At 46.9% G+C, this 26,197-nt stretch overlaps 9 protein-coding genes across 9 annotated transcripts; 6 read left to right on the forward strand and 3 right to left on the reverse strand.

The window, feature by feature from the left end:
* Positions 1-2,055: 2,055 nt before the first annotated feature.
* Positions 2,056-5,666, forward strand: RhiXN_01355 (L-aminoadipate-semialdehyde dehydrogenase; the record flags this gene model as incomplete). Its single annotated transcript, XM_043321174.1, has 13 exons — positions 2,056-2,088; positions 2,148-2,505; positions 2,561-2,573; positions 2,734-2,842; positions 2,898-2,951; positions 3,003-3,275; positions 3,338-3,450; positions 3,500-3,564; positions 3,841-4,106; positions 4,197-4,724; positions 4,778-5,056; positions 5,107-5,234; positions 5,381-5,666. 13 exons carry the CDS (start codon positions 2,056-2,058, stop codon positions 5,664-5,666), a joined length of 2,505 nt encoding a protein of 834 aa, XP_043186997.1.
* A 622-nt stretch (positions 5,667-6,288) lies between these two features.
* RhiXN_01356 (Ras-related protein Rab-11A) lies at positions 6,289-7,372 on the forward strand (the record flags this gene model as incomplete). Its single annotated transcript, XM_043321175.1, has 7 exons — positions 6,289-6,364; positions 6,497-6,619; positions 6,679-6,712; positions 6,815-6,941; positions 6,998-7,007; positions 7,063-7,143; positions 7,239-7,372. 7 exons carry the CDS (start codon positions 6,289-6,291, stop codon positions 7,370-7,372), a joined length of 585 nt encoding a protein of 194 aa, XP_043186998.1.
* A 276-nt stretch (positions 7,373-7,648) lies between these two features.
* Positions 7,649-9,240, reverse strand: RhiXN_01357 (oligosaccharyltransferase complex subunit; the record flags this gene model as incomplete). The annotated part of the gene is made up of 5 exons (XM_043321176.1): positions 7,649-7,844; positions 7,904-8,284; positions 8,350-8,653; positions 8,922-9,032; positions 9,093-9,240. 5 exons carry the CDS (start codon positions 9,238-9,240, stop codon positions 7,649-7,651), a joined length of 1,140 nt encoding a protein of 379 aa, XP_043186999.1.
* A 653-nt stretch (positions 9,241-9,893) lies between these two features.
* RhiXN_01358 (Ras-related protein RABA4b) lies at positions 9,894-10,674 on the forward strand (the record flags this gene model as incomplete). Its single annotated transcript, XM_043321177.1, has 5 exons — positions 9,894-9,966; positions 10,023-10,115; positions 10,172-10,306; positions 10,358-10,391; positions 10,443-10,674. 5 exons carry the CDS (start codon positions 9,894-9,896, stop codon positions 10,672-10,674), a joined length of 567 nt encoding a protein of 188 aa, XP_043187000.1.
* Positions 10,675-11,791: 1,117 nt separating this feature from the next.
* RhiXN_01359 (Ras domain-containing protein) lies at positions 11,792-13,045 on the forward strand (the record flags this gene model as incomplete). The annotated part of the gene is made up of 7 exons (XM_043321178.1): positions 11,792-11,890; positions 11,945-12,071; positions 12,123-12,308; positions 12,363-12,479; positions 12,538-12,672; positions 12,728-12,761; positions 12,817-13,045. The coding sequence occupies 7 exons, from the start codon at positions 11,792-11,794 to the stop codon at positions 13,043-13,045; spliced, it is 927 nt and encodes a 308-aa protein (XP_043187001.1).
* A 1,649-nt stretch (positions 13,046-14,694) lies between these two features.
* Positions 14,695-17,627, forward strand: RhiXN_01360 (uncharacterized protein; the record flags this gene model as incomplete). The annotated part of the gene is made up of 4 exons (XM_043321179.1): positions 14,695-15,737; positions 15,805-16,546; positions 16,600-17,133; positions 17,196-17,627. 4 exons carry the CDS (start codon positions 14,695-14,697, stop codon positions 17,625-17,627), a joined length of 2,751 nt encoding a protein of 916 aa, XP_043187002.1.
* Positions 17,628-19,661: 2,034 nt separating this feature from the next.
* Positions 19,662-21,130, forward strand: RhiXN_01361 (D-lactaldehyde dehydrogenase; the record flags this gene model as incomplete). The annotated part of the gene is made up of 9 exons (XM_043321180.1): positions 19,662-19,701; positions 19,752-19,815; positions 19,880-19,970; positions 20,036-20,123; positions 20,173-20,330; positions 20,381-20,545; positions 20,602-20,725; positions 20,795-20,890; positions 20,943-21,130. 9 exons carry the CDS (start codon positions 19,662-19,664, stop codon positions 21,128-21,130), a joined length of 1,014 nt encoding a protein of 337 aa, XP_043187003.1.
* A 1,320-nt stretch (positions 21,131-22,450) lies between these two features.
* RhiXN_01362 (homeobox domain protein) lies at positions 22,451-23,229 on the reverse strand (the record flags this gene model as incomplete). The annotated part of the gene is made up of 2 exons (XM_043321181.1): positions 22,451-22,760; positions 22,913-23,229. 2 exons carry the CDS (start codon positions 23,227-23,229, stop codon positions 22,451-22,453), a joined length of 627 nt encoding a protein of 208 aa, XP_043187004.1.
* Positions 23,230-23,530: 301 nt separating this feature from the next.
* Positions 23,531-25,846, reverse strand: RhiXN_01363 (Fungal Zn(2)-Cys(6) binuclear cluster domain; the record flags this gene model as incomplete). Its single annotated transcript, XM_043321182.1, has 11 exons — positions 23,531-23,580; positions 23,639-23,789; positions 23,843-24,111; positions 24,159-24,321; positions 24,378-24,607; positions 24,659-24,801; positions 24,855-24,943; positions 25,005-25,113; positions 25,175-25,587; positions 25,697-25,746; positions 25,807-25,846. 11 exons carry the CDS (start codon positions 25,844-25,846, stop codon positions 23,531-23,533), a joined length of 1,707 nt encoding a protein of 568 aa, XP_043187005.1.
* Positions 25,847-26,197: the final 351 nt, after the last annotated feature.

Raw genomic sequence — 26,197 nt, forward strand, 5'->3', positions numbered from 1 at the left:
AACCAAAGTTGAAAGAAGCCAGATGCGCGACCAAGGCATGGCAACCCAATGTTTCCCAGAGCCAATAGGGTAACGCTCGCTGGAGCGCGTTATACACCATGTCACAAGCGTTACACCCAATAAATAAGCAAGTGCTGAGAGATTGAGCATCAAGGGACTAGGACCTATGGGAAGAGTAGAACCCATGATTTGCGACTTGAAGATGCACAAAATTGATAGTAATGAGAAAGTATAACCCAAGGACGAATGGTGGGAGAATAATAGCACCAAACGATTGGGGAGAAATAAGCAGGAGAATCTGGTGAAAGGGCACTTATAACAAACTACCAATATCCCGAATCCCAATGGATCTGTCAGTGAATACCTATTCATAATCACGTTTTTTGAGCAGCCACTACTCTACCCTGGCCATCGCTGGTGATCCCAAGCAGCTGGCGTGGCATGTGGGGCTTAATGACGATAATAGACGATCAAAATCCGGGGATGAAGCACTCGAAACAATTCTAAGAACCTAGGGTTGGTGGTTGAAGGTATAGCCAGGTGACGCTAGTTGAAATATTCTTGGCATCGCAAACATTTAGGGCCGGTAAAGTCCGAATACAGTGCTGACTCCAAGAACTATATGCTACATCGGGTTAAACCGACGATCTAGATTTTAAAATGGGTGAGGGATCACTTTTCGGGCTTTGAATCGTAGCTAGATGGGTAGAATCGGAAGGAACGGATCAACCCATTAATATTTTGAGCACGGTCCTCGCGTTTGCCCTTGTGTTACGGTTACGGTTACGCACACTTCCGAGGTAAGATCCGCTGGCATGTAAGGTCACCTCATCCATTCACTTCATCCATTCAACTCAACTAGCCGTACAACACCATGAAACCAGTAATATTCTGAGCGTAAAAGATATAAATAATCAGCACGAGCTCGATTATCTGTTTTGAATACCGGCAACCCAAGGGCTTTAGGATCAAGTATGCATTTGGGAGACGGCTATGAGTACAGAATCAGGGCAATCCAGGCGAGAGATGCACGATTCAAAAGCCACTAGGGCGAGCTGCTACCAACTAGGCTAAAGATACTATACAAGGCTATGAAATCAGGGGGGAGATACTTGGATTACCTATAAAACACCAGAATGAAGGAATGTATGTGGCTGATGTCAACCCGTGGGCGTGCCGTCTGCCATTACCTATGGCACTTGTAGAGACAGGGACCATTCACCCGAGGATATCCGTTTGTTAAGGTAGTACTTTATCTTGGGTTCGATCTTTGCGCACAAGAGCGTCCTTTGCGAATGTCGTTGTCCAGAATAAGATCCGGTAAATAACCATCGGCAATCTAAACTCGTTGGGTCTTATCAATAATCAAATTACCTGGGCCGATCATTTCAAACATTGCTTCTCGGCCCGATAGATGCCTCCCTCTTCCCTTCCATCACTCAATATTTATGAGGTGATCAAGCTCGCCCACAATTATCAATCACAAAAGTACTGAAGCTCCGGTGCATTTCGTTATGACAGAGACACAGCTCTTCTCCAGATAAGACCGTGCTATGGTTAAAATTACTCTATGACGCAATTGGTCCAAGATGCCGAAGCGTTCCTTCTGGTGTAACGGCGGTCATTCTACTTTGCTTTCATGAGAAATATGACGGGGTAGACGGAGATGAAGCCGACATTTTCAAGTCTGGTAAAGTATAAATAGTACAGTTGCACTGCAAGCTCAATTCTTAACTTACTGCAATTTAGCATCTAGACGCCTCATTCAACTAGCTATACTCGATTATTGATGGCTGCACCGACTAATTTTGTCTTTCCCCCAACTGATGGCTCTATCCCCCCCTCCAATGCTGCCGATTTTCATCTGAAGCACAACTCGAAGCATTTGTTTGCTATCCTATATGACGTCAACGACTCCTCTCAGACCAACATAACATACGAACAACTTGCGCATGCCGTTCATCGTGCTGCCCATATCTTGAACCCTAGTGGCACTATTCCACAAGGAACTAACATCGGATTTTTGTATCGACCCACACGATCGAATATATCGTAATGATTCTCGGAGCCATGAGAGCAGGCTTAGTTGTAGGTTTCTAGCCCAGAGCAATTGGTTATCAGCTCAGCTAATTGGGACTATTCATTAGCCATTCCCTATATCTCCGCGAACACACCTCCCTGGTATCGCTCATCTTTTGAAATCGACTCAAACATCACTGGTTGTTGCCGGAGGCTCGCAGACTATTGATGCCACTATCTCCCAACTTTCCGACAACTTGGCCGAAATCAATTTCTCAGTTCAGTTTGTAGAGCTTCCATCATTGGGTCGCGTTTTACCAGAACTGGGCAATACTGAACAGGAATCCGAACATAAGCCTTTTCCCCCTCTGAAAGCTATATCTGGTGATGGAATCATCAATATTTTGCATAGTTCTGGTTCGACAGGTATGCCAAGATCGGTCAAGTTTCATCTCGAGGGCGTATTCAAGAATATAATCACCCAGCGTGCGTTTCTTTTTAATTTCCATGATATCTAGATATCTAATTTATTATCGCTTAGCACTTGGGTGGATGTATGCACAAGAGGGTTAAAGTCGGAACAATGGCTCTCCCTACATTTCACGCGATGGTGAGTAGAACGATACATGTTGTGTCTCGAGCGCTGTTTTTACGTGGACCTATAGGGAATTTTCCTTCAGATTTTCATACCGCTTTATGTCGGGTACACTCAAGTACTCTTTGCCCCGAGTCACATCCCTGTGTACCGACGTCAAACTTAACAATCGAGGCGGCAGCCGCCACAAAATGTTTACATATGGTATGCGTACCGGCATTCTTGGAGGTGAGGTGTACCCACAAAGCAAACCCTAAACCCGTAGTAATGACTATAATTCTAGATGTGGTCTCAAGAAGAAGCCGCTGTGGCTTATCTACGTCAAATGAAGAGCGTAGTGAGTAGTTTTAAACTTGGCTAATAGATGGTGACGACTAAAGACATGTAGGTGTTTGGCGGAGGACCTCTGGCTGAAGCGATCGGTAACAAGCTAGTTGACCAAGGCAGGTCGCTCATATATTTTACCCTTGATTGGTCTAATAATCCTGAGTCAGGTGTTCACATCCATTCGTGCTATGGTGCAACCGAGTTCGGGGGCATAAATGAAGTTTCGGATATGGATGACCTCAGCGATTGGAGTTACGTCAAGTTCTCGTCTCACGTTGATACACGGTTCATTCCACAACATGACGAGGATAATTCGTTTGAGCTTGTATTTGTGGTATGTTTAACAATCAATGGTTTGACTTACTGGCTGATTGTTCAACCCGTTCTGGATTATAGGTATCAGATGACCATAAGCCCTTCGAACTTAACTCTGAGATTGACGGCAAGCCTGCGTACAGGACCAAGGATCTAGTTGTCCGCCATCCTTTCAAACCCGATTTGTGGAAATTGTTGGTAGCCTAATAGCTATGTGGTAAAGGGATACTGACATTGTATTAGTGTTGGGCGACTTGATGATCAAATTATCCTTCTCAATGGCGAGAAAACCAACCCGGGTCCTATGGGTACGTTGATAATTTACCTTGCACAAGCAATTGATTTATCGCAATCATAGAGGTGAAATTGTCAAATGTCCCATTGTGCACTATGCTGTTATGTTCGGGCGGGAGCGAAATCAAACTGGCGTATTGATTGAACTTGAAGAAGGCGCAAATGATTTGTGTCAACTAAGGAAGGGCGTTTAAAGGCAATCCAGGAGATTTGGTGAGCATGCTTTGGCGGATTTTACCGCATGTATTCACACCGCTTCATATAGGCCATTTGTTGAACGTGCTAACCAGACGTCACCTACTCATTCTCGCCTCGAGAAACAGACAATCATTCTCGTAGACCCTGCACGTCCCCTTCCACGCACACCCAAGGGTACCATCCCTCGCTCGGCTGCCTCAAACTATATGCAAGTGATATTGAAGAAATGTACCTCGACCTCGAGAAGGATTCCAGTACAACCGACGGAATCCAGCCTCCTCAGTCATGGGATAGCACTGAAGATATCGAAGCTTGGATCAGCAGGGGAGTTCAGAATCTTTTAGGTCGAGAAGTCAACGTACTGGAGATTTGTTCCAGCAAGGGTGGATAGGTGAGCCTTTTCGATTCGCGAAGATGTCACAACCTGATCTTTGAACACACCACGCAGTCTCACAGCTACAATGCTCTTCGCATGCTTAAGAGCACCCTACATGCCTCATCAGATTCGAAGGTTCAATTCGCAGCGACAAAAATTAATCAACAAACTATCTTTGGAAAACCTACCGTCAGGCAACTTGCTCAACTAGTCTTCCAGCTCGCCAAGAACGGTGATACTACTGTCGATCCTGTTGTGGAAGCGCTCCAAAGCATTCGTGCCATGATCGAAAAATACGACGCTGAGTGGCCTCGCCAAGAAGCTCGTGAAATTCAGCCGGTGAAGAAGGAGCGTGTGGTCGTAACTGGTACTACGGGCGGGCTCGGCTCTCATCTACTTGCACAACTACTGGAAAACGATGTGGTCGAAAAGGTGTGGGCGATGAACCGTAAATCAAGCAAGGGAAATAGAGAGAGGGAGGTTGCGTCCTTTGAAGATAAGCTTTTGGATCTGAATTTGCTGAAAAGCGAGAAGCTGGTCTTCGTCGATACCGACCTTGAGGATCCTAAGCTTGGCCTAAGCGATGAAACATACGATGAAGTGAGTTGGTCGCGTATAAAACGAGCTTCTAACCAACAGGTGTGCGTTTATAGATTCGAAGAGAAGCTACTGTTATCATACATAATGCATGGCAGGTCAACTTCAATCTTAGCCTCCAGTCCTTTGAGCCAAGTATCCGCGGGGCTCGAAACCTCCTTGATCTCGCATTCCATTCTACGGCACCTAGCGGTCTTCCACGATTCGCATTTGCTTCATCGATCTCTGTAGCAGGCTTTGCCGGTCCCGGAAGGCAGCTAAGCGAGGTTTCGGTCACTCCGGAGATGGCTGCAACTAGCATCGGATACGGGCAAAGTAAGCTAGTAACCGAGAAGGTGCGTTGATAGTAATATTTTCTATGAAAATGGCTAATGTCTTCGTGCAGCTCCTTGAATCAGCTAGGAATTCAGGCCTACAAACATGTACGGTCCGACTTGGACAGCTTACCGGGGACGCCAGGAGTGGTGCATGGACCACGACAGATTGGGTACCATCGCTCATAGGTTCTTCTGTGTCAATAGGCTGCCTGCCGAAGGCTATAGGGGTAGGATACCTGATTTTATGCGTCATCGAGGCCGGCATCTGACTCCGCTTCCAGACTGTCTCTTGGCTCCCGCTTGATGTGGCCGCCCATTCGGTTTTGATACATGCACCACTAGGGACAAAGAGCTACCGCCAGTAATTCACACCTCCCACCCTCGACCTGTGCCCTGGGTAGATATTATGAACGCATTCTCTGCCTCGCTCGTGCCTCGCACTAACTCTCAGCTCCCTGTTGTGCGCTTTGGCGAGTGGAATAAGCTTGTAATCGAAGCTGCAGCGTCTTTCAAGGGATCCGAAGGCGACCGATATAAGCGCTTCCCGAGTACTAAAATCCAAAGTACCGTTGACGGGATGGTGCTTGCCGACGATGAACTTCGGTCTCGCGAGGAAGTGGAAATGTAGAGTCTGGTGGAACTGTGCGACTCAATACCGCGGTGGCCGAAGAGTTTAGTCAAGTTCTGAAGACCACGCCGGAACTCGGAAAGGAACATGTGCAGAAGTGGACTGATTATTGGGGATCTAAAGGACTCTTTATTTAATATTTCATACTATAATGTCGATAGTTTGTTGATAGTGGTTAATGATAAATGGCATCGAGTCTGTTTTATTGACGGTAATTGTTTGGATTTGATTGAAACGATTGCTATCTGAATATTGATAGAGTGGGACAGTATTCAAGGCTGAAAGATGTGATGCACTATCCTTGGGGTTGAATAAGCCTTCCGTATATTAGATAATCTAGCCGATCTGAATGTGATCGCTAGAGGCTAAGACTTGGAAGTAGAAATCTCTCGAGGAGCAACTGGCTATTTCAGCTCACTTGAGAATATTATATGTGCCCAATTTTGGACGATTATGCAAGATGGAGGAGTGTCCCAGGTCCCAGCCGTGACCCAGACCCTGAATACCCTGTAGCGCCATTGGGAGTTCCCCATCTTGTATCTCGCCACGCTCGACGACCTTCGCCCATCTCCACTTTTGCCGAACTCTCTGGACATTTTTTAAATTTTCTGTAACAAACAACATGGGAGAGAACAGCGCTTACGATTACCTTTTCAAGGTCGTACTTATCGGGGATTCTGGTGTCGGAAAGTCGAACTGTCAGTTCTGTCTCTTTTCCCTGTCTTGCGTCTGCCATGAACCCAGTGCCTGGGTGGTAGTTGACTGTCATCGCCATGCCTCTGTTTGGAATGTATCTGGACTCAATACACTAATATATTGGCGGTTTATAGTGCTCTCTCGATTCACACGTAATGAATATAATGTCGAGTCCAAATCAACCATTGGCGTCGAGTTTGCCACCCGTTCAATTAATGTGGACGGCAAGACTGTAAAGGCACAAATTTGGGATACCGGTGCGTTTGGACAGGTCGCGACCATGCACTGGGACCACTGACTCACGCCCATTACATAGCCGGACAAGAGCGTTATCGAGCCATTACCTCTGCGTAAGTCTTCCGTATACACCATTTGCTCTATGTTTCGTCCCGCCAAACGATCTTTCTTCGGCAATTCGTCAATACAATTGCTCATCATGATCTATTTCACAGGTACTATCGCGGAGCTGTCGGCGCACTCTTGGTATACGACATCTCCAAGCACGCCACCTATGTCAATGTCACTCGCTGGCTCAAGGAATTACGCGACCACGCAGACTCGAACATTGTTATTATGCTCGTTGGAAATAAGAGCGATTTGAAGCACTTGCGTGCTGTGCCAACGGAGGAGCCAAGGCTCTTGCAGGTAGGCTTGTAAAGACCTTTTTGGCTTGCCGAATTCTGACCCATGAGGTGTTTAGTTGAACATGGGCTGTTCTTTATTGAGACTTCAGCCATGGATGCATCCAATGTTGAAGCTGCATTCCAGAATATTTTAACTGGTGAGTTGCCACGACTGCTATCGTACGATCGGCCGCTTGATGCACAGCTCCGGCGGAATCAATGTCACGTATATACTAATAAACCTCTTTTGCAGAGGTATATCGAATCGTGTCCAGCAAGGCTCTTGAGTCATCCGCAGATCCGATCAAGCCTACTGGGGGTGAGACGATCACCGTGACACCCACAGTCGACAACAACGCCAATGCCGCTGGCGGCAAGTGCTGCTAATTTGATGGATACGGTTGTATTGTTCGTTAACTCACGCAAGTGTATGAGGCATTTCTGTACGTCTTGTCGCAGTCGGCCGTGTGCGATGTCTACGTGTATCCGTACCTACGTCCTCTAGATTGGAGTCTTTTTGTTCATTTTGTTTTGCTTAATCAATACGCAGATTCGGGGTAAACTACAACAAGCGGCGCTGTGTATACAGGATAAGCAAGGCAGACATAGATTAATGTGTTTTTCCACGCTCTATGACGAGAATTCAAATGGTGCGTAGGTGGTTTATTCAACCTTTCTCCTGCCCTTTACTTTTTGAGTATTGTCTCCAAGCAACCACAAGGCGCAGAAGGCAATGAAACCAACGCTGGTGCTAATAGCACCCACGTAGTACGGCCACGCGGCAGACAGAAACCTAGGGTATCCATCATGTCGCGGGGGAACAACCGATACGGTGGTCGACGATTCAAGATAAGTATATCTAGAGAGACACAATTGTGAGAACGGGTTCGCACTGAGTTTGATAGGCCGTTCTCTCACCCTTTTCGCCTCCAGTCGACAATGAATTTGAAGACACCGTGTCGGTCAGGAGCGCGGAACTCGACGCGATATACACCAGGCTCAGTTTTGACCCCAGGCAAATTAACCCTGATGTGAGGGTCGAGCATGGTAAAGTCCAATTGCATATCCTCGATTCCAGAATCGGGAGTCCACTCTCCAGTTTGCCCGTCGAACTTGGACACGTGGATTTCGTAGACAACGTTGTCCTTGACTGTATAACGAGTAGGGGCGATGGTGGCGTTGTGCGCGGGGGTAGAAGCTAAACGGTGGTTGACGCTATCGATACGGTACACTAGAGATTCTTGGAATGTCCAGCTAGCAAGATCTTGACTGAACTGGGCATTGCCAGAGGGTTTACCACTGATTATCGGTCAAATGCGGTTAAATCAGGGCGGATGACGATGTGATGAAAGCTAAAAACTCACGGAGAGACCTCTGCCTTGGCAAATTCATCACTGAACACGCTCACGCCTCCTACCCAGGCTGCACGAGCGCCCCCGGCGACTTGGAATCCGGCGACAACTGACATGCTGTTCCCCGCCCAGAAGCCCTCGCCGCCTCGGTCTGCCATCTCCGCAACAGTCTCGGCGTTTACATCGTCTTCAGAGTCGGCTGCGAAACTCTCCACTGGGGCACGCAAAATCGAAAACACTCGAGGGTTATCGTTTAATGCAAAGTTGACGCCCGAGAAGAGGATAGGTGGAAGGTTTGGCGTGACAAGTGGGTGTGCTTGAGATAATGAAATTGGAAGAGTGTGTGGGGAGCGGGGCGGGATGGGAAGTGCGAGATGAGAGGCGTGTTTGGAGGCGGAAGAGACAGCCCGAATTCAGTTGCCAATGATGATATAGGAGTCGATTTTGAAGAGAGAGCAAATAGCACGTTGGTCCCTTGAGCAAGGAGCTTGACGAGACTTTGAGGTGTAATGTCGTTCGCGAAAGCTTATAGACGTAATATGTGTTTATTGGGATGCACGCATTGAAGTATCACATATACTGACCTTTACTGTTTGGAGCAAACAGAATGACATGCGAGAACGCGGGGACGTCGAATTCAGCAATTGCCGGTGACACGTCTTTCGGCGCCCGGAACGTCAAGTTGTACCCCCGTTCTATAAAGGGCAGGGCATTACCTCAATAAATGCTATAGAAATTTGGTCTAAAATGCGTACTTTTGAGCCCATTAAAGAAAGCGGAATAATCGTCTCGCTTCAATTTCGGATCCAAGACGACCAACACCGAGTTTCCTGTGCTCGAGATGGCGGCAACATGGCTCACTGCATACCATGCCGCAGACAACAGCCCAAGGAGCTTCACCATATTTTGATGCTCAGGTATGTGAGGTTGTGTCGTGTCGTGTCTCTTTCTCCGCAGCCTGACACGTCGGTAAAGGCAATAAACGCCGACACGTGATTGAGGACTGATTATGTCATACGCATGTGGCGTGAGTGGTCGATAGATCAATCAACCACATATTAATATTACTATATGTAATCAGAGCGTAGAGTACAGAACCTAATAAAGGCCTCTACGCACGATACTAGAGAAGCTCAGAAAACACACCCGATTATCGCCTACCGATAGTTGATAAACCCCAACATGCGACTAGGTTTAGCCACCTCATCCCAGCTCTGTCATTGCGTTTATTGTTTTCCAAACCTCTTTTGAGAACTCAGGATAGTTGATGTAAGCCACGAAAATGATAGGCTTATTACTATCTTGTACACCCCGCTGGGTCAAGAGTCACGGTGGCACCGCGTCTTTATCCCCTGGACTGATGATTACAATGTACGTTACCTGGCTGCTTGTGTTATTCGCAACAGTACTGAGACTCTCACCTAAAAACATAGCAAGCATTGTAGTCGGCTAAAACCAAGTTGAAAAGACTTTTCCCCAAGAGTACTGAAAATGAATTCCGATGGTTAGCCTTCAAACGATCGGACGGATGCAACTGAACAGAGTTGGACGCAGATATGTTTCCAACTATTGCTAGGAGACTCGAAGATAAGGACGAGCTTAGACTAAGAGAAAATGATCAGCTTGGATGTAAGCACTTGGCTCTGTTATATGAACGATCTCGTTGATATCCGGATCCTCGGTAGCCATATCTGTCCTTCCGCTCGGGCACGACGAGGATGCCTACTACCAGTTTAAGATAATTGTTATCGGACCTTCAGGAGTAGGAAAAACGATGCGTGTGTTTCCAAAAACCCCAAAAATATTGAGCGTAAGGCTGATCACACGTATGTAGTGCTTCAATACCTGATGAAACCGGATACAGATAGACTGGATACACTGCAAGCCACAACCAAACTTCGAATGGACATCTCGAGTCGTTTTATGACGAAAGACGGTGTTTTGTTGAAGGCAGAGATATGGGACACTGGTAAGCCTGATTAGAAAGTCTTGGTACCCCCAACTTAGACATCAATCACAGTCGGTCAAGAAACTTATCACTCAATCACCCCTTCGTAAGTTTATTCTCAGAGAGCGACCACTCATGAAGCTTACCAGAAGAGCAGGCTTTACCGGGAAGTTAACGGGGTAATGTTGGTCTACAACTTGGCAAAGAGAGAAACCTTCAATCCCTGCGAAAGCTGGCGGGGGGTGCTCGAAGAGCGTGTTCAAAATCTTGGGCAAATACCAGTTATTCTTGTGGGTAACAACTCGATCTCGAAGATCAAAGAGAGGTCACAACGAAAGAAGGACAGAGCTATGCGGGTGGATATCATATCTTTGGTTTCGAGGGTTTAGACATCCAGAGACACCCATCCCTCTAACTTGTTCTCAGACCGTTATAAGTTCACTTTTGTTGAGACCTCAGCAAAAGAAGGCACAAACGTCGAGGGAGCTTTTAGGACCCTTATGGCAAGTGAGCATACTTGACTAGCTTCTCGGCCCCTTCGAGACATTGAATACATATCTTTTTAGTAATTTATCATGAGATAAGTGCCCAGAAAGGGCTCCTGAAATGCAAAAAAATCCAAAGGGTGTCGTAATGCCGGCGATCAGATCTTGCGAATTGACCGGAAGGAAAGTAGTCGTAGGCAAGGTTTCTCAAACTGTGCAACTTCAACGTACGCTTTTGGCACACGGTGTTGAAATAACAATTCAATTTATGCATACAGTCAGCAGATTGTATAAGAGCAAATACTGAGTCATTACAAGAATAGGATCCGTTTAGCATTAGGGGGTCGAACGTGGCCCTTTTATACTCTACAGATATGGCTTATGTGTACTCCACATGCTGCGCATACACCGATGGTTCACCACTTGAATCGATTGCAGAACAATCTCGTACACTCTACAGATTTCAACACATTGATAGCAGAGGCCATTCGTCCCGACACACGTTGTGTATTTGGCTACAAATTAGAAATGCTACGGCCGGGACGAACTTTCTACAAAATGAATATTTTCAGGAAAGCAAGTTCCGTAGAGCATGAGCGTGTTCTAAATTTATCTTAAAGTTCGGCGAAAGAATAAGATAGTCCTAAGCCCATGCGCGGAAATTTCGATTCGAGCACATCGATCGACCCTTTGAGATCTACAGTCGGAGCCTTTGGTTGCAGTATGGGAAGACATTAGTCGAGCTTATAAACCAATAGTAAAGTGGCGCAACACGCACCTTTTCAATGCAAAATCTGGAAGTCAAGAATCTGCGGGTTAGGAGTGCTGACTTTAGGCAAACCTTTATTTACAAATTACAAATTAGAGGAATGAGAGAGTACGGTCACCTGACTTATTGCCTTCGATCAATACACAGCCTCAGATCCCCCTGTGGCTCCCTTGGTCATCGAGTTTGCTTCTACCATCGTCTTATCATTCCCATAAACACACCTTTTAATCACAATTAGGCCCCATTTTCACCATGGTTGATACCCGCCAACTGCAGGGATTGAGCGAGGGGGATCCCTTGGGAGCCATTGACAATACTGCGCCTGAGCGGCCACAACCATCGCATACTCCGGTAAAACAAAAGAATCCACACTATATACCAACTCGTATCTAATATGACACCTAGAGCTTGCCGCCATATAGCCCAGCCCTAGGGAAGATTCGGTTGCTAACTGTCACTTACTGCCCATCAGAGGATGCAGAAGCCACATCGCATACTGCCCTGATTCCTTGGACAAATGATTACGAAGCAAGTAAAAGTGTTCTATGAGTACATCTTACTTATATAGATTGATATCAGACAGCTTTGATATCCTCTAAAGAAGCGTTCGAGCAATATTTCCCACCTGGTTCCTCGCAACGCCGGCGTTGGCTCACCACACGTGTCCAAACATCTTCCGGGGTAACATGGGCAGAGTTCCGACCTGTGTTATTTTCGCAAGTAGTTGGAGAGCTTGGAGTCGAGCTTCGCCTTTGTGAAGATCGTCCGCGTAAGTGCTTGTCTGTTGGCTGCGGTTGATCGTTCCTGACATAACGGGCAATAGCCAAGCTTGATGTGACTGTCCTCCCTATCGGACATGAACGATTGGCCGCAGAGGAAGAGTCGTACTATCAGTTCAAAATCATTACTGTTGGACAGAGGAGCGTGGGAAAGTCGATGAGTGAGTGGTCGCCGCTGCGTGAGTGAGAGAAAAGTTATGTTCATCGACATATGCCTAGTGTTGCAATACTTTACCAAACCCGAAGAAGAGCGGCTCGAGACTTTGTCCAGTACAGTTGGTCCAAGTATGGATATCGCCAATCGTTTTATGACTGCCCACGGAGAACTCGTCAAGACTGTGTTATGGGATACAGGTCGGCCCATCACATTGGCCGGTTGTTCAAGTCTGATGCATATATTATATTACAGCTGGCCAAGAGGCTTTTCGTGCAATGACCAAGCCGTAGGTGTTTTCATTACTACGCCTTTGTGTGGGTATGCTGATGGGGAGTTGGTAGACTCTATCGTGGTACCCACGGGGTCTTTCTTGTGTACAGTATTGCCGACACGGAATCCTTCGATAAATGTCTTGAATGGCTGACTGAAGTTCGCGCACACGTTGATGAAAATGCACCAATTATACTGATCGGAAACCAAGTCGACCGAACAGGAGAGAGAACAGTAGAGACAAACTCTGCTCGGGCATTCGCACGTAAGCAGCTCGCTGTACACGAGGATGTGCTCTAGCCTAACCGTGATTACATATGAAGTCGAACATGACTTACTCTTTGCTGAGGTATCAGGAAAACGAGGTACCAACGTTGATAATGCATTCCAGAAGTTAGTACATGGTGAGTGTTACGTATGACCACAGAATCTACCCTTCATTCAACGGTTGTATCGAATGCAGAGATATTCAACCGGTTGAAAGACCGAGACCAATTATATATGTGCAAAGAGACCAAACTAAACCCAAGGTCAAGGGGGGTACCTGTCGGGCCTCAGGAAACCTGGCATGAACGAGCTCGGGGCAAGTGTTGCTCTTGAATAGTAGATTTTGGACTACTCAAGGTCATTTTATTATGAAACGAGACAATCGCCACCCTTGCATAGTAGCAATTTTGTGTGTGTTCGATCTTGTAGAGCTTCAACACGCTGGGTGAATATAATGCGGCCAACAGCGATTTTAGACTCAGGCAGAGTGGCTATAACCCGTATTAGTTGGATGTAATCGATCATGTCTAGGAAATAATCTAAGTAACTCAGTAGGATTGCTGAGCAATCAAAATTGGGAACGGATTCCTTTAGTCTTTTTGGATTCTAGTTTGGTTCCGTATTTCTATAAAAAAAAGTATTGCTGCGAATAAAACACACTTACTGGTCGGCATAGATAGGGATAGAATCCCAATCGTCAAGGGTGACACGATAACGATCAAATCAAGTATAGAGGACAGTGTCGACAAAGTTTACCACGTTAACAGAAGGCAATACCACCAAAACAGTGAGTCCAATCATGCATAGCCTAGCTGAATCTGCCAAGTTACCCCAGACTGGCCGACGGGCTTCTGGAACCAAGTACGTTGTAGCGAATGACGAAGGGTGGAGTAGGTTTAGCAAGTGTTGCAACCAAGTTTACACATGTAATATATGTAATATTATAAGGCACTATAGGTGCATCTTAGACTTTGGTACATTCTCAAGCTAGTCTGTCCCAGCTTGAAGTCGTTGGTAGAAGTTCGTGGGACGTACGCATAGGTGCTTTTGGTGCGGGGCGGCCGTGAGCTATGGAGAGGCATCCTATCGATTTCCCTGGCCAGACTTAAAATTTTGTATTCTAACATAGTTTAGCTGACTTGATACTAGTACAGAGAACTACCGGAGCCACTTCACAGTCGATTTACACAGCTAATGCGCTGGGCGCCAGTGCAACCTCATCCAACGTAACCTTGCTCAAGGAGCGTGTGCAAGGTGAGGTATTTATTGGCAATCAATCAGTACAGGCAGTGAGAATACAGATGCTGATGGAGTACATATGGATATCAGGCCGAGTCATTTGTTTGGTAGGGCTTAGGGTATGTGTTTATGGCTGGAACCCAGCGGATGTAGGCTCCTTATCTGCCATGTAGATCAGTGTTTTAAAATTTCAAAAAAATGATCGCTGGTTGCGGACAGTTAATATGAGGTATCTAGAACAGGAAGCTATACAAAACAGACAAAAAAACGCCCGAACAGTCACTATCAGATCACTCCCCCTATTTTCAGCGATCACGTGACTTTGTGGTGAGAAACACGAGCCAACAGACTTGCCTGCTCCCTGCGACCACCACAGCCTGATTGTAGCCTCTTACCCAAAACACTTTACACCCTATCATCACTGCGAAACCATCTCCCTCGCGATGCAGGGGGGACGTAGCATCGTATCTTCGCGTATGTTTGCTCGGGATGACAGGCCTGTGCCGAACATTGTAGCGATCTACGAAAGGCCGCGACATAAGGTTCGGCGTGATGCAACCCATATTTTAGGCGGAATGTTTGGCTGGAATACCCCTGAGGAAGTGGCACGCGCACTTGGCTGCGACGATCTTCCGGCCGAGGAGTCAACACCCACTGTACCAAGTATACCCGAACCTCACTCTGCTGATGCCCCTCTCTCAGCCTCACCACAGCAATGTGCAAAGCGGTCCAGTAAACGAACTAAACGCCGGACACTCGTTCCACTAGTTGAAATGGGCGTCAGTATTCTCAGCCTGTCGCTTCAGGAACGAATGAGGCGCCAGCAAGGGGGGGATGAGCGAGAGGATCATGGCCCTGTTTCCACATTGGTCAAACGCTCAACAGCCTCTGTGGATGCTATTGTGACGTCTGCTGACTCCACCACCACGACGAAGAAGATCAAGGCCACAGCCCTGGGAGACGTTCCAACCACAAAGAAACTGCGGCTTACTATCAGTGCTGCTCCTCCTACTGCGGCTTCTGTATCCACTCCTTCACTCCAGCTCCTCTCTCCTCCCGATACGTCTTCTAATGCATCCAAAGCTCCCGCCGACGAACGTTACATAGCCCCTGTATCTCTATCAGTCCTCAGCACAGGTCAACTCCCTATGCCAAATTTCGAGCTTGATTTGTCAAATCTTCCTGGTTTCTCGTTTTCAACTCTCGACTCGAACTCTGATTCAGAGTCAAGCTCAGTATCGAGCTCAGAGTCAAGTTCCGAGTCAAGTTCCGATTCCCCCGACCTTAGTTCAAGCACAAGTACACACTCAGCTCCCCAGAGCAAAGCTCAAGGCAAAGGAAAGAACACTGCCACGAGTGTGTCCAACACAAGCAGAACCACTACTCCTGTGGCTGGTGCTTCTCAAACTCGCAACCCCAGCACACCTCCTCGAAGGAAACGACAGGCGCACCAACCAGGTTGGGTTGGATGGGTACAAACCGAAGAGTAAGTGAATTGTTTACTTCAAGGAATAAAATTCTAACCTGATATAATGATTTTTATTACTCGGTAGGTCCCCCGATCATTCACGCCTTATTCGATTAGACGACGTGCCAGTCATTTTAGGTCGTAGAACCCGGTCTGGAAAGGAATTTGCTGACCCTCCTCCCCTGCGACGCCGATCAGCAGCCCCAATCGATCCTAAGCGACATACGAGACCTTCAGTCAGTTCAGTGCGCACTGGTCAGAAATCGAAGCAGCAAAGCGCGTGGCAAGAAACCCAGAAGTATGGCGCGGTCGAAGCATCCGTTGATGGTAAAGGGGGCGAGGAACACCTGCGTGAAACGACTGAGCCCGGCCAAGACGATAGTCAATTAAAAGGTTCAAAGTCCCAGAAGCCTCATACTCCATCCGCGAAGCCAAATGAAAATATGGCAGCGACATTTACCAACTCTGTCGATATGATATCGACCCCGAAGCTCGAGCAAACGTCCCCTGGTGACTTATCCAGAGTTAGCCAGTCGGCGCGGGGTGACCTTTCCCCTGATACGAAATCAATCAAAGTCTTGGCCACCTCCCAATCAAATTCCATTTCCATCCCTGGCGTCCTCAAACTAACGCGCTCGGATACGGTCATAACTCCTACCGGAGCGCGGGCGAATGCACCTGTGCATAAGGACGCAAATTCAACTAGAGAGAGCCCCAACAAGGTTTTTGGACCCGAAAAGTCTCAGACCTTGGCGGATTTACCGGTACGGGAACTGCCTGGCTCATCTACCGGGAAGGATACTGTTCAGGGCAATCCGGGGAGGACCGTTCGGTCAGGTGTTAAAGGCACAGCTCAATCGCATTCAAAAGATATTGCTAGCTTGGTATCTCGCTCCGCCCTTGGATCTTCAAACTCGTCTGCGCTGATCAACAGCACCAAATTGCCATCTACCAATTGCCTGCGGATTCTTCTTCTAAGAGATCACCCATTTCAGTGATCGCTTCTAGTTCTAGAAACATCTCAATATCCAGCGTGATAGAGAAGGCATTGACGGCTCCTCGAAATCCGGTCGATAAACCAAAGATGAGCAAGGTTGGGGGGATGTGGAGCAATGCTGTTAAGTCGAGTCCCAACTCAGGTGGAGTCAACGATACGGTGTCAAATGCCAATTCCAGTACCACTCTCAAGTCACTTTCTTCCGCATCCAAGACAACTAAACCTTTCCCCGTGCCTTCACGTATGGAAAGGAACGATCCAGAGTCCAAACATTCACCTCTCACCCTCTTGGGTAAGCGCAAGGATTCTTCCTCACCTCTTCCGAGCGGCCAGTCTTCTTCCTCGTCCCAATCTCGAATCAAGAAACGCAAATTACTATTGTCTTCGTCAGACGAGTCCGAAGGCCCGAGATTTACCGTGAATCCTTTCGACCGTCGAGCCAAACAATGGAGCTCACTCGCAAAGGCGTGAGTGGCGAGGCCTTCCAATCGGAGATGAAGAGATGGATACACGAAAAGAAATCCGAATGGAAGGAGAAGGAAAGGCAAAAGGAGAAGCAAAAAGAGAAGCAAAAGGAAAGGACTAGTGGTAGCGAGCTCCGTACCGCGATTGCAGAGGGCAAACCAGTATCAGAGGCCGTACGACACCGTTTAGCCGGATCATCAACTAGCACTAGAATTGGTGATGCGAAGTTAGCTCGCAAGAAAGCGTGGAGTACAGAATGGGGAATGGATGTGGCCAAGGTCTCGGTTGCTGGTAATAGCGAGAGGCGCACACAACCAAAGCCCACAGCGGAGGTGGAGAAAAGGGAGCCAACTGTTAAAGATGCACGTGAGTTTGGTGCTGATTGCATTAAGCGTAAATTGGACGTTGCTAGCGAACTTGCAAGGCCCAAACGAGCTGGGCAATGATCCCATGGTTTCCGTATTACGTATTTTCTGATTTTTGTCCATGCTTATGGGTTATTGTGCTATTTTTCACTTTGGGCCTTCTGTCGGCTTTCTATCTCGATTTGATCATATTTTTGGACTGCCTCCGTAGCTTAGTTCTCGATTTTTATGTATTGTTGTTCCTTTTCGTTAGTCTATTGTGCTATCTATTTCGTTCCCATGTACCAACCCTTTTCGCTTGTTGGCCCCGACTTTGCATTTAACTACACATTTTAGTTACTGTTTTCATCAAGCAGTTTAGTCTGCATATACCATGTTTAACTCGATGGCCGTGGAGTTATGCATATTCTAGGATTTTTAGACACAGTAACAAAGACCAATTGTCTATCTACAGATTCGATAGGTAGTATTCGAATAATTTCTCTGGCAAAGGACCAGACCTCATTTGTTTTAATCTAATAACATACGCAGCACATGGCCTCCCCCCTCCTCCCCGGATAATGGCTGAGTATTGTTCGAAAACTGCGGCTTGCCTTTTTCGAAACGATCAAGGACTCTTTCAGATTTTAGTATTGAGCAGAAACGACAATCGCCTCCCAACTTCCGCTATATAAGATGTTATGATCACAGCAGAATTACATAGATGTGCCGCTGCTGTGGGACCGTTCCTTGAGTTTGTATGCTGAAGAATATTAACCATAATTACTCTGCATTACGACCGGAACTGGTTCCAGACAGAAATTATATAGTTGTTTATACTCCTTTTCTCATAGGCAGACTTTGGTTCTCCTATTCGAATTTGATTCGTACCTAATGGGAGGTCTTGTAGAGGATACTAAATACGGACATCTGTGAACACGGGACAAGGTATAACTCCAGCCACCGCATATATGTCAATAGAGGCCTTAGACTGACGCCTATTGAAACCAATCATAGGCCAAATCTCGAGCATTGTTGAAGTCGAGTTTGGTACCACGCACTCATCTCTAGACTAACGCCTCTGTAACATTGATATTATATGGCCCATAGCCGTACGATTCAGATATCAAGGCCTCCGGTGGCTGAAATTGAATGATTGAGATCGGAGAAAACACTTGTCTCATTTTTAAGAGAGGATTCCTATTGTCCCTTTGTCCTTTTTATGCTCCTTTCCAGGCGCTTTTGGTATATTTCGTAATTCTATGCGTCTTGTCCTTTAGGCCAAAACGCCATGTTCTCTTTGAAGAGGCAGAAACGCCACCTCCTCCCCCTGACAGACTCAGGGGCAAAAAACCACGTACCTAATTCGAGGATATCCTCTCGCCTACACGTGATAAGTTCTTGGATTCCAAACACCCACAGAAATGGACTCACCCCCATAGCTTAGTCACTCCCAGCTGTTTAAAATGAGGTTGGCCGCAGAAATGAAATTCCTATCCGTTTATTTTGCCATAGCTTACCTAGAGTGGCCGAACAGGGTTAGATTACCAATTCATAACGCATGGAATTATGATGGCCGTTTTGCACTTATTCAAAATAGATACATTGGTTTTGAACTCTGGACTCAGTCGGGGTGTGTATGCTCACCCCCTACGACCAAATACACCCAATCTTTATTTGGACTTAGGCAATCTTAATTACTCGACTACTTCCACAGCATTCATAAACCTCTCTTTCCTGACTCATGATCATCCTACACCTATATGCCCTCCACCCCCGCTCATACAAACGCCACATTGTTTACGGTACCCCATGTAAACCTCCACTTGACCAGCTCTCTTTCATTGTTGGGATAGAAAGATGACTAAACCAATATGAGCGCCAAGAAATAGATGTTGAGATGATGCTCACAGACAAGAGTCAACCCAGACATATCGTGGGAAGTTGTTCAGACACCAGAGAAAATCAATTCTTCGGCTTGTGATTAATTTGATAATGGATTTAGAATCCTACTTCTGATGGCCCCATTAGTACTCAATGATTCGAGACGGCATCCGATGCAATTCCAATAAATGGTATATATAGCAAGTCATCTCTCTCCATGTACCCCAATATCATCTCCAATATATTACTGCCATGCCCTCTATTAAAGCAAACGAGACTGTTTTGGTTACTGGTGAGTCGCTTTAAATAGGGATGTTTACTGTCGCATGAACACCTTCATAGGTGCGAGCGGATTTATTGCTGTCTGGGTGTGTCGAACTCTTCTCGAAGCCGGGTATAACGTCAAGTAGGTCTCAACGTAACCCCGTCACTAGGGGCAATTTATTGATAACATAGTCTCTCGTACCCAGAGGCACAGTGCGCTCTACCTCCAAAGGCGATTATCTGTCCAACCTATTCAAATCATACGGCGACAGATTCCAATACATAATAGTTGAAGATGTCGGAAAGGCAAGCCCTTAACTTCAATCTGTTAATATATAGCATCTCAAACCATCCATGGTCAGGAGGGCGCCTTCGATGAAGCAGTCAAAGGGGTACATGGTATTGCGCATACTGCTTCACCGTTCCATTTCGCCAGCGAGGATCCAAAGGGTAGGAAGTATTATTATATCTAACTTATTTAGCTAATCTTGTGGTGCAGATATAATTGATCCGGCTATCAAAGGCACAACTGGGGTTCTGGAAAGCGCACATAAATTCGGATCGGCTGTCAAGCGTGTAGTAATCACATCCAGTGTGGCGTCGGTTACGGACGGGATGTATCACCTCAAACCCCAGGAACCATATATACGGAGGTGGGTTATGCCACCACTGATAGAACAAACTAACTAGGATATACACTGTTGCAGAACGACTGGAACACGCTTTCCGAGAAGGAGATTGAAGAAAAAGGCAAATATGCGTCGGGATCAGAGAAGTACTGCGCTAGCAAGACTCTCGCTGAAAAAGCTGCATGGGAATTTGTCAAGAACATCAAGCCCAATTGGGACATTGCTACCTGCTGCCCATCTCTCGTATGTATCTGGAGACTGTGAAGAGGCAAAGTATTTAGTTGACGAATCAATGACAGGTCCTCGGCCCTTTTTTACATCAAGTTTCTAACCCCAATGCTCTGAATACTTCAATCGCCACTTTATATAATTTTATGCATAACAAGGAATCGATTAGTAAGGAACATTGCTCGTACCCAATTTGTAAGTGATGACGCCGCTCGTTCAGCACGTTTGCTGAGTATATGCATAGTAATTTCGTTCACGTGCAAGATATTGCATTGGCACATGTACGCGCGCTCGAAGTCGAAGAAGCAGGCGGACAGAGGTTCATCACGTCTTCGGGGCCCTTTTGTTGGCAAGATGCTTGTGAGTACTACTCGTCCCTTGATCGACTGTATTTCGACTAACAATGTGCCAGTGGATGTTCTCGATCTTCCCCCTGAATTTCCCCGTGGGATTCCGGGGTCCGGTAAAGCACTCAACCACATCGTTTTCAGCCACACCAAAGCCAACAAGATGCTTGGGATTGAATTCAAGGGTTTGCAAGAATGTGTGCGTGATACGGTTAAAGATCTAGAGAAGCATGGGTGGGGGGTCATGGTATAAGACGAACGGCTCGCTCCTGTAGGAATTGCTGCAAGCTGGTGAAATTAGAAGTGTAATAGCCAGATTAGATACGATAGGTAAACCAAATTTGCACAATAGTCAGCCACCAAGCTTTGGATGACCTCGGAACTCCGGTACGCCACAGACACAAGTATCGTCTTCTATTGGTCAATAGATATCCATCCTTTGTTCAATCCACTCAATTCATCCGGCGCGACGCCCAAACAAAGCCTGAATGTGTATTGCGTATTCGCATCCGCTCACTCACCAAGCAAATGTGGATTCCTGATCCCTCGCAACACGCAAAAAATTTTGAAACTGCACTGGACTGGCACTCATATTGACGTCTCAGAGCCAAACCCGGGGAGATATTGCCAATGAAACGAGTAACGTCGAATGATGTATATTATTTGAGTTTCGGTTTTTATTTGCCGGAGCGGTATGATTAAGGTATATCAAGGTGTTCATGATACGCCATCTGGAGATTTTTACCTAACATGTGGTAGTAGACTATGAAAGGATAGGTTCACTATGGCGGATGTGACATTTTAAACTTTGCTTGGTCTAGCCGGCTAGATTCGTTTACGACCGGGCCCTGATCAGAGCCTAAGAGCAACCTAATATAGAAGCATCACACTAGGGTCGGAAGTATTTCTTATTTGACTAGAGAAAAATGAATTGGCATGTTCATTGATCGCAGCCAATTTCAACGATTAGTGGCCCAATGCTTTCTCCTGTGTTGGATGTCTACCAGGCTAGCTCGAAAAGAAAGGGTAAAGCGCTTGCCCAGATGGTGCTCGTTAAACTAGCATGTTAGAGACTTGTATTCGCCAACCGGTCCCACGCGCATTCACCTGATTAGAATTCAACACCCTTGATTCCGCATCGAACACCTCTATAGACACATTTATTCATATTAGCCGTTTCCACGACAACATATGAAGACTGCACACGAATTGAATCGTAATCCACGAGTGGTTGTAGTGTACAAGTGATCCGAATCCACATGCAGCGACATTAGCCTCCACCAACAGAGTTAGCGGACTAGATTACAGGGATGAACAGATGAGCACAGGGTAGTGTAAATACGACAATGCCCCCAAAGCAGCTGACACAGAGAGATGCGTGGAGTCAAAACGGGGAAAGAGCGGGTGAGTCCAAGCTGAAAGCAACCTTGTCATCAACAAGTGTGAAAAAAAATGCTTCAACAGCAACACAAAGTCCAAAAACGAACAAGGCGCGGGCTGAAAAATAATGTCCCAAAATAGAAGTAAAAAGGTCCCGCGCTTGGTTACGAAGAGAAGATGGGAACACTTTTCTTCATGTAGAGGGAGTATTGCATCGCGGAGCACTGAGAAGGAGGTCGCATAGTGCCTGAGCGGCGAGTGTCTCCTTGTAGTGAACATCATCCTCATCAAACTTGAGGTCGTTTTCGTCACGAGGCGTTGCGGGTTTCGAGTCGGTGGCTTGAGACTCGGAGCTCGACCAACAGAGTGGAGGCGACGAGCGGCCCTCGGACATAGAGTCATCACACGTAGAAGATGTGCGGCTGGGGCCGCCGTTGGTGAGCACGTTGCGCTTGATTGACTGGCGCTTGTTTTGGAACCAGATTGTGACGGATTTGAGCTCCCTGTATATCAGAATATATTAGCAAAGAAGCAAGACATATGGGCATAAGTTGATAAACAAAGGAAAGGCGGCTTGATCTTTGCGGTATATATAATGCCAAGGACAAACAAACGCCGAAATGAATAGCAAGTTGACTGAAAAAAAAAAACGCACATTCCAAGTTCACGAGCAAGTTCTTCACGGCTGCCTCTCGATGGATGTGTTTCACTGGCAAACACACGCTCAAGGTGCTTGAGCTGGTGGGGAGTTACCCGTTTTCGTGACTTGACCGAAGGGCGCAGGGAAGGGGCTCCATCGAGGGTGACCACCATTTGAGCAGAAGAGGTATACGCGGAAGCTACCGGAGTGTAGTGGCAAAAGGCTCGAGGGTAGTGAGTACTTTGCGTGTTACGGAAACCGTTGTACGGATGCCTGCCAGTAGGCGAGTAGGGGACCGGGGTGCGGTTAACAACGAGCGTGTGCGACGACATGTCTGCGATTAAGATAATATAAATGCAGAGAAGAAAAATCAAGCAATAGATTCAAAGTTGGTGAAAGAGCGACAGAGGCAAAAGAACGCGGAACCTTTTTGTGGTGGGCGACGCCCGTAACGGAGCCTCTTGATTTGCACAAACACATATACGACGCATCACGTGACATCCCGCGGACTATCAACGGAACATGCCACGTTCGGCTCGCATGGCAACGCGCCAATTCAGGTAAAATCAGCTTCAGCCACAATACGATATATCGATTCACTTTCATCACTCGTAGATACATACATATATTCGCTCAACCATCGAGGGATGTAATCAAAGATTCTACCATTTGAACCTCGGAGTCTGCAATGCGGCGGTTAGTCAGCCTATGAACGCGTGGCTTCGGGCACGATTTGCTCACTAATGACGGAATAAACCTGTCCGGCCCTAGCCAAACCCGCTAAAATCGCTGCCAGGGCAGGCCGCAACCGAGTGCCTTCTGCTAGAGCGCCACCTTGTTCCTTCTCCTTGATATAGCGAGCCAAGATCTTTGCACAGTCAGCCCAGATATACTATTCCGAGCATGAGCCGCGAATTTAAACATGAAACATGAGCTCCCACTTACGCAAAGCACGATATCTAAGCTCCACATATCAAAGTCTGATACGGTAAGCAAATGAATCATCCTCGCACAGCTGAGCGAAGCTTCGAGAGCCCGACCATCCATAGTCTGGGTTGCCGATGATCGTGCGCAGAGCCGAATCATGGCTGCGTGAGAGACTATATGTGCCACAGCCAAACTTGGCATGTTCACTGGGTCGTTAGGATCTGGAGCAGGCAGACGCCTGATGAATTGAGAAATAGCGAGGCCCACATCATCGGGAGCCATCTCGGCTATTCCATATCAGTAGACAATTTGCATTTGATTCGTGTCAACTCACAATCTCCCGCAAACTTGTACAGAGCAAAGCTCTGCAAGCGGATTTTGAATCCGCCTTCACTCTCCTGCAACATGATTTGGGGGCCATCGGTGCACAGGAAACGAAGGGTCATCGAATCAGCATGTGTGATATGACCTTCTTCGTATTCGGTGATAGTATTGGGCTGTACAGGCGGATTTCAGCTACCATCAAGACCAGGCGGATATCTGTTATGCTCACCCAAACGGTGTCGATACGGCCGCGTGTGTCTAGTTCATCAGCCTTTCCGAATGAGCTCGGTAGGCCCATGATGCAGCACTTTTGATCTAACATGAACGCTGCCCAAAATGCGAGGATGCGTTCTCCAAGCTCAACACCGTCAGTTGGTGGTGGCAGTAATCCACTGGGGCAACCAGACATCATAGGGCCCAAGATGGAGGACTTCAGCTTGTGTAAATTGCAGTTCATGCCTGAAGTTCAAACGTGTTAGTATTTAAACCAATCAGCTGGTAGTACCATACAGAATGAAGTAGTTTGGATGATCTGATGATAAGCCTCTCTAAAGCGGCCACGATTTAGCAAGTACTCTGTGACCAATATACCAGGCTGAATAAACCCAGTAAAAAGACGATCCTTCTTGGCAAGCGCATCTTGCATGAGGGTACTGGTGTGCAGTAAGCTCAGCCAGACTTAATAGGTTAGTCAAGGTTGGCTTACCGGGCTTGTGCGAGGAAAGCTGCTTCGTAGGCCATTAGTGAATCAGACCAGTGGTAGCAAGCCAGCAAATAGACTGCAGCTAGCATTGCCTAGATCAAATGAAGAGAATCGTAAAAAGAAGAAGTAAAATAGTTTCAGTTCCCAACTAACCGGATGTATGCTCCTTGGATTATCGTCAGGCAAGGCTAGGTTCGATAAGAATCGTTCGACATGGAGTTGAATATTTGACTTGGGGAGGTATGTGATGAATATATCGACCCTATACCGTAATCAGTCAGTGTAACTGTAAGGTTATTAAGCCGGGAACACAGTGAACCTACAAGGAGTTATGCGATTCATCTGGCAACCTCGACCAAGCCTCTACTGCATCATCCCAAGGCAGCGTTATAAGCGCGTCCAGGTAGTGCTGACGGGAGTTGGACTTGTGGTCGAGGGGCATAAACGTACCATAGTTGCCAGCCAGGGGCATTGGGATGCCACTTGGAGCTATACTCGAGCTAGAAGTGAGCTCATTATGGGTATTTGGGACTACTCCATATCCAGTGCTGGAGCCGTGCATCTGAGTCGGGGACAAGGCCGTCATACCCGTGGATCCTTCACGCTCCATGCGTTCGACCATGCGTTCGAGTTGATTGACGCGCTCTTCAAGCTGATCTGCGAGGTTCTTGTTCCTTATTGCTTCATAGATACACCGATCCTGCCGGCTTGACTTTACACAGGCACCGCAGTAAGGCTAAAGACAGGAGGCGACAAGAGAACGCGGTAAAAATGTGGCGCATACAATGAGATACGTGCGAACGATGCGTGAGTGCTGGACCAATAACGAAAGTGCGCATACATACTTTGGCAGCATCGCACTTGAGCTTGCGTTTGCGACACTCCAAACAAGCAGCTAAAAGTAGTTTATTGATTAGTTTGCTTGAGAGGTGAGTATAAGAAGTGGTCAACATACCACCACGGTTCAGTACTGACTCCTTATTCTTTGGAGCCATATGTCGATGAAAATGAGTTGGTATTCTTCTTAAGACTGAGATTGGGTGTGTTGAAAGTGCGCAGCATTGGACACCCTTAAATACTGAAGCAATTTGCGCGCCAACCGAGGGGTTCCAGATCAACGATATTGCTCACTGCGGTCTTCGATGTCCATTCAAGTGCAAGGTGATACGACTCGTGGTTGGTAATGTTCGTTCGGTACGCGCTCTAGATTGGGTGGCGGGGTCGTCTACAAGCAAAGTCAATCGTTTTTTGGCTTCAGAGGGCAAGAATCGAATTGGAGTTCGACACCTTGACGCGTTTCCCTCCGAAGTCTTAGCCATTATGGAGAAACACAACGCCGAAATTAT

Source organism: Rhizoctonia solani, chromosome 16, assembly GCF_016906535.1.
Source record: "Rhizoctonia solani chromosome 16, complete sequence".
NCBI lineage: Eukaryota > Fungi > Basidiomycota > Agaricomycetes > Cantharellales > Ceratobasidiaceae > Rhizoctonia > Rhizoctonia solani.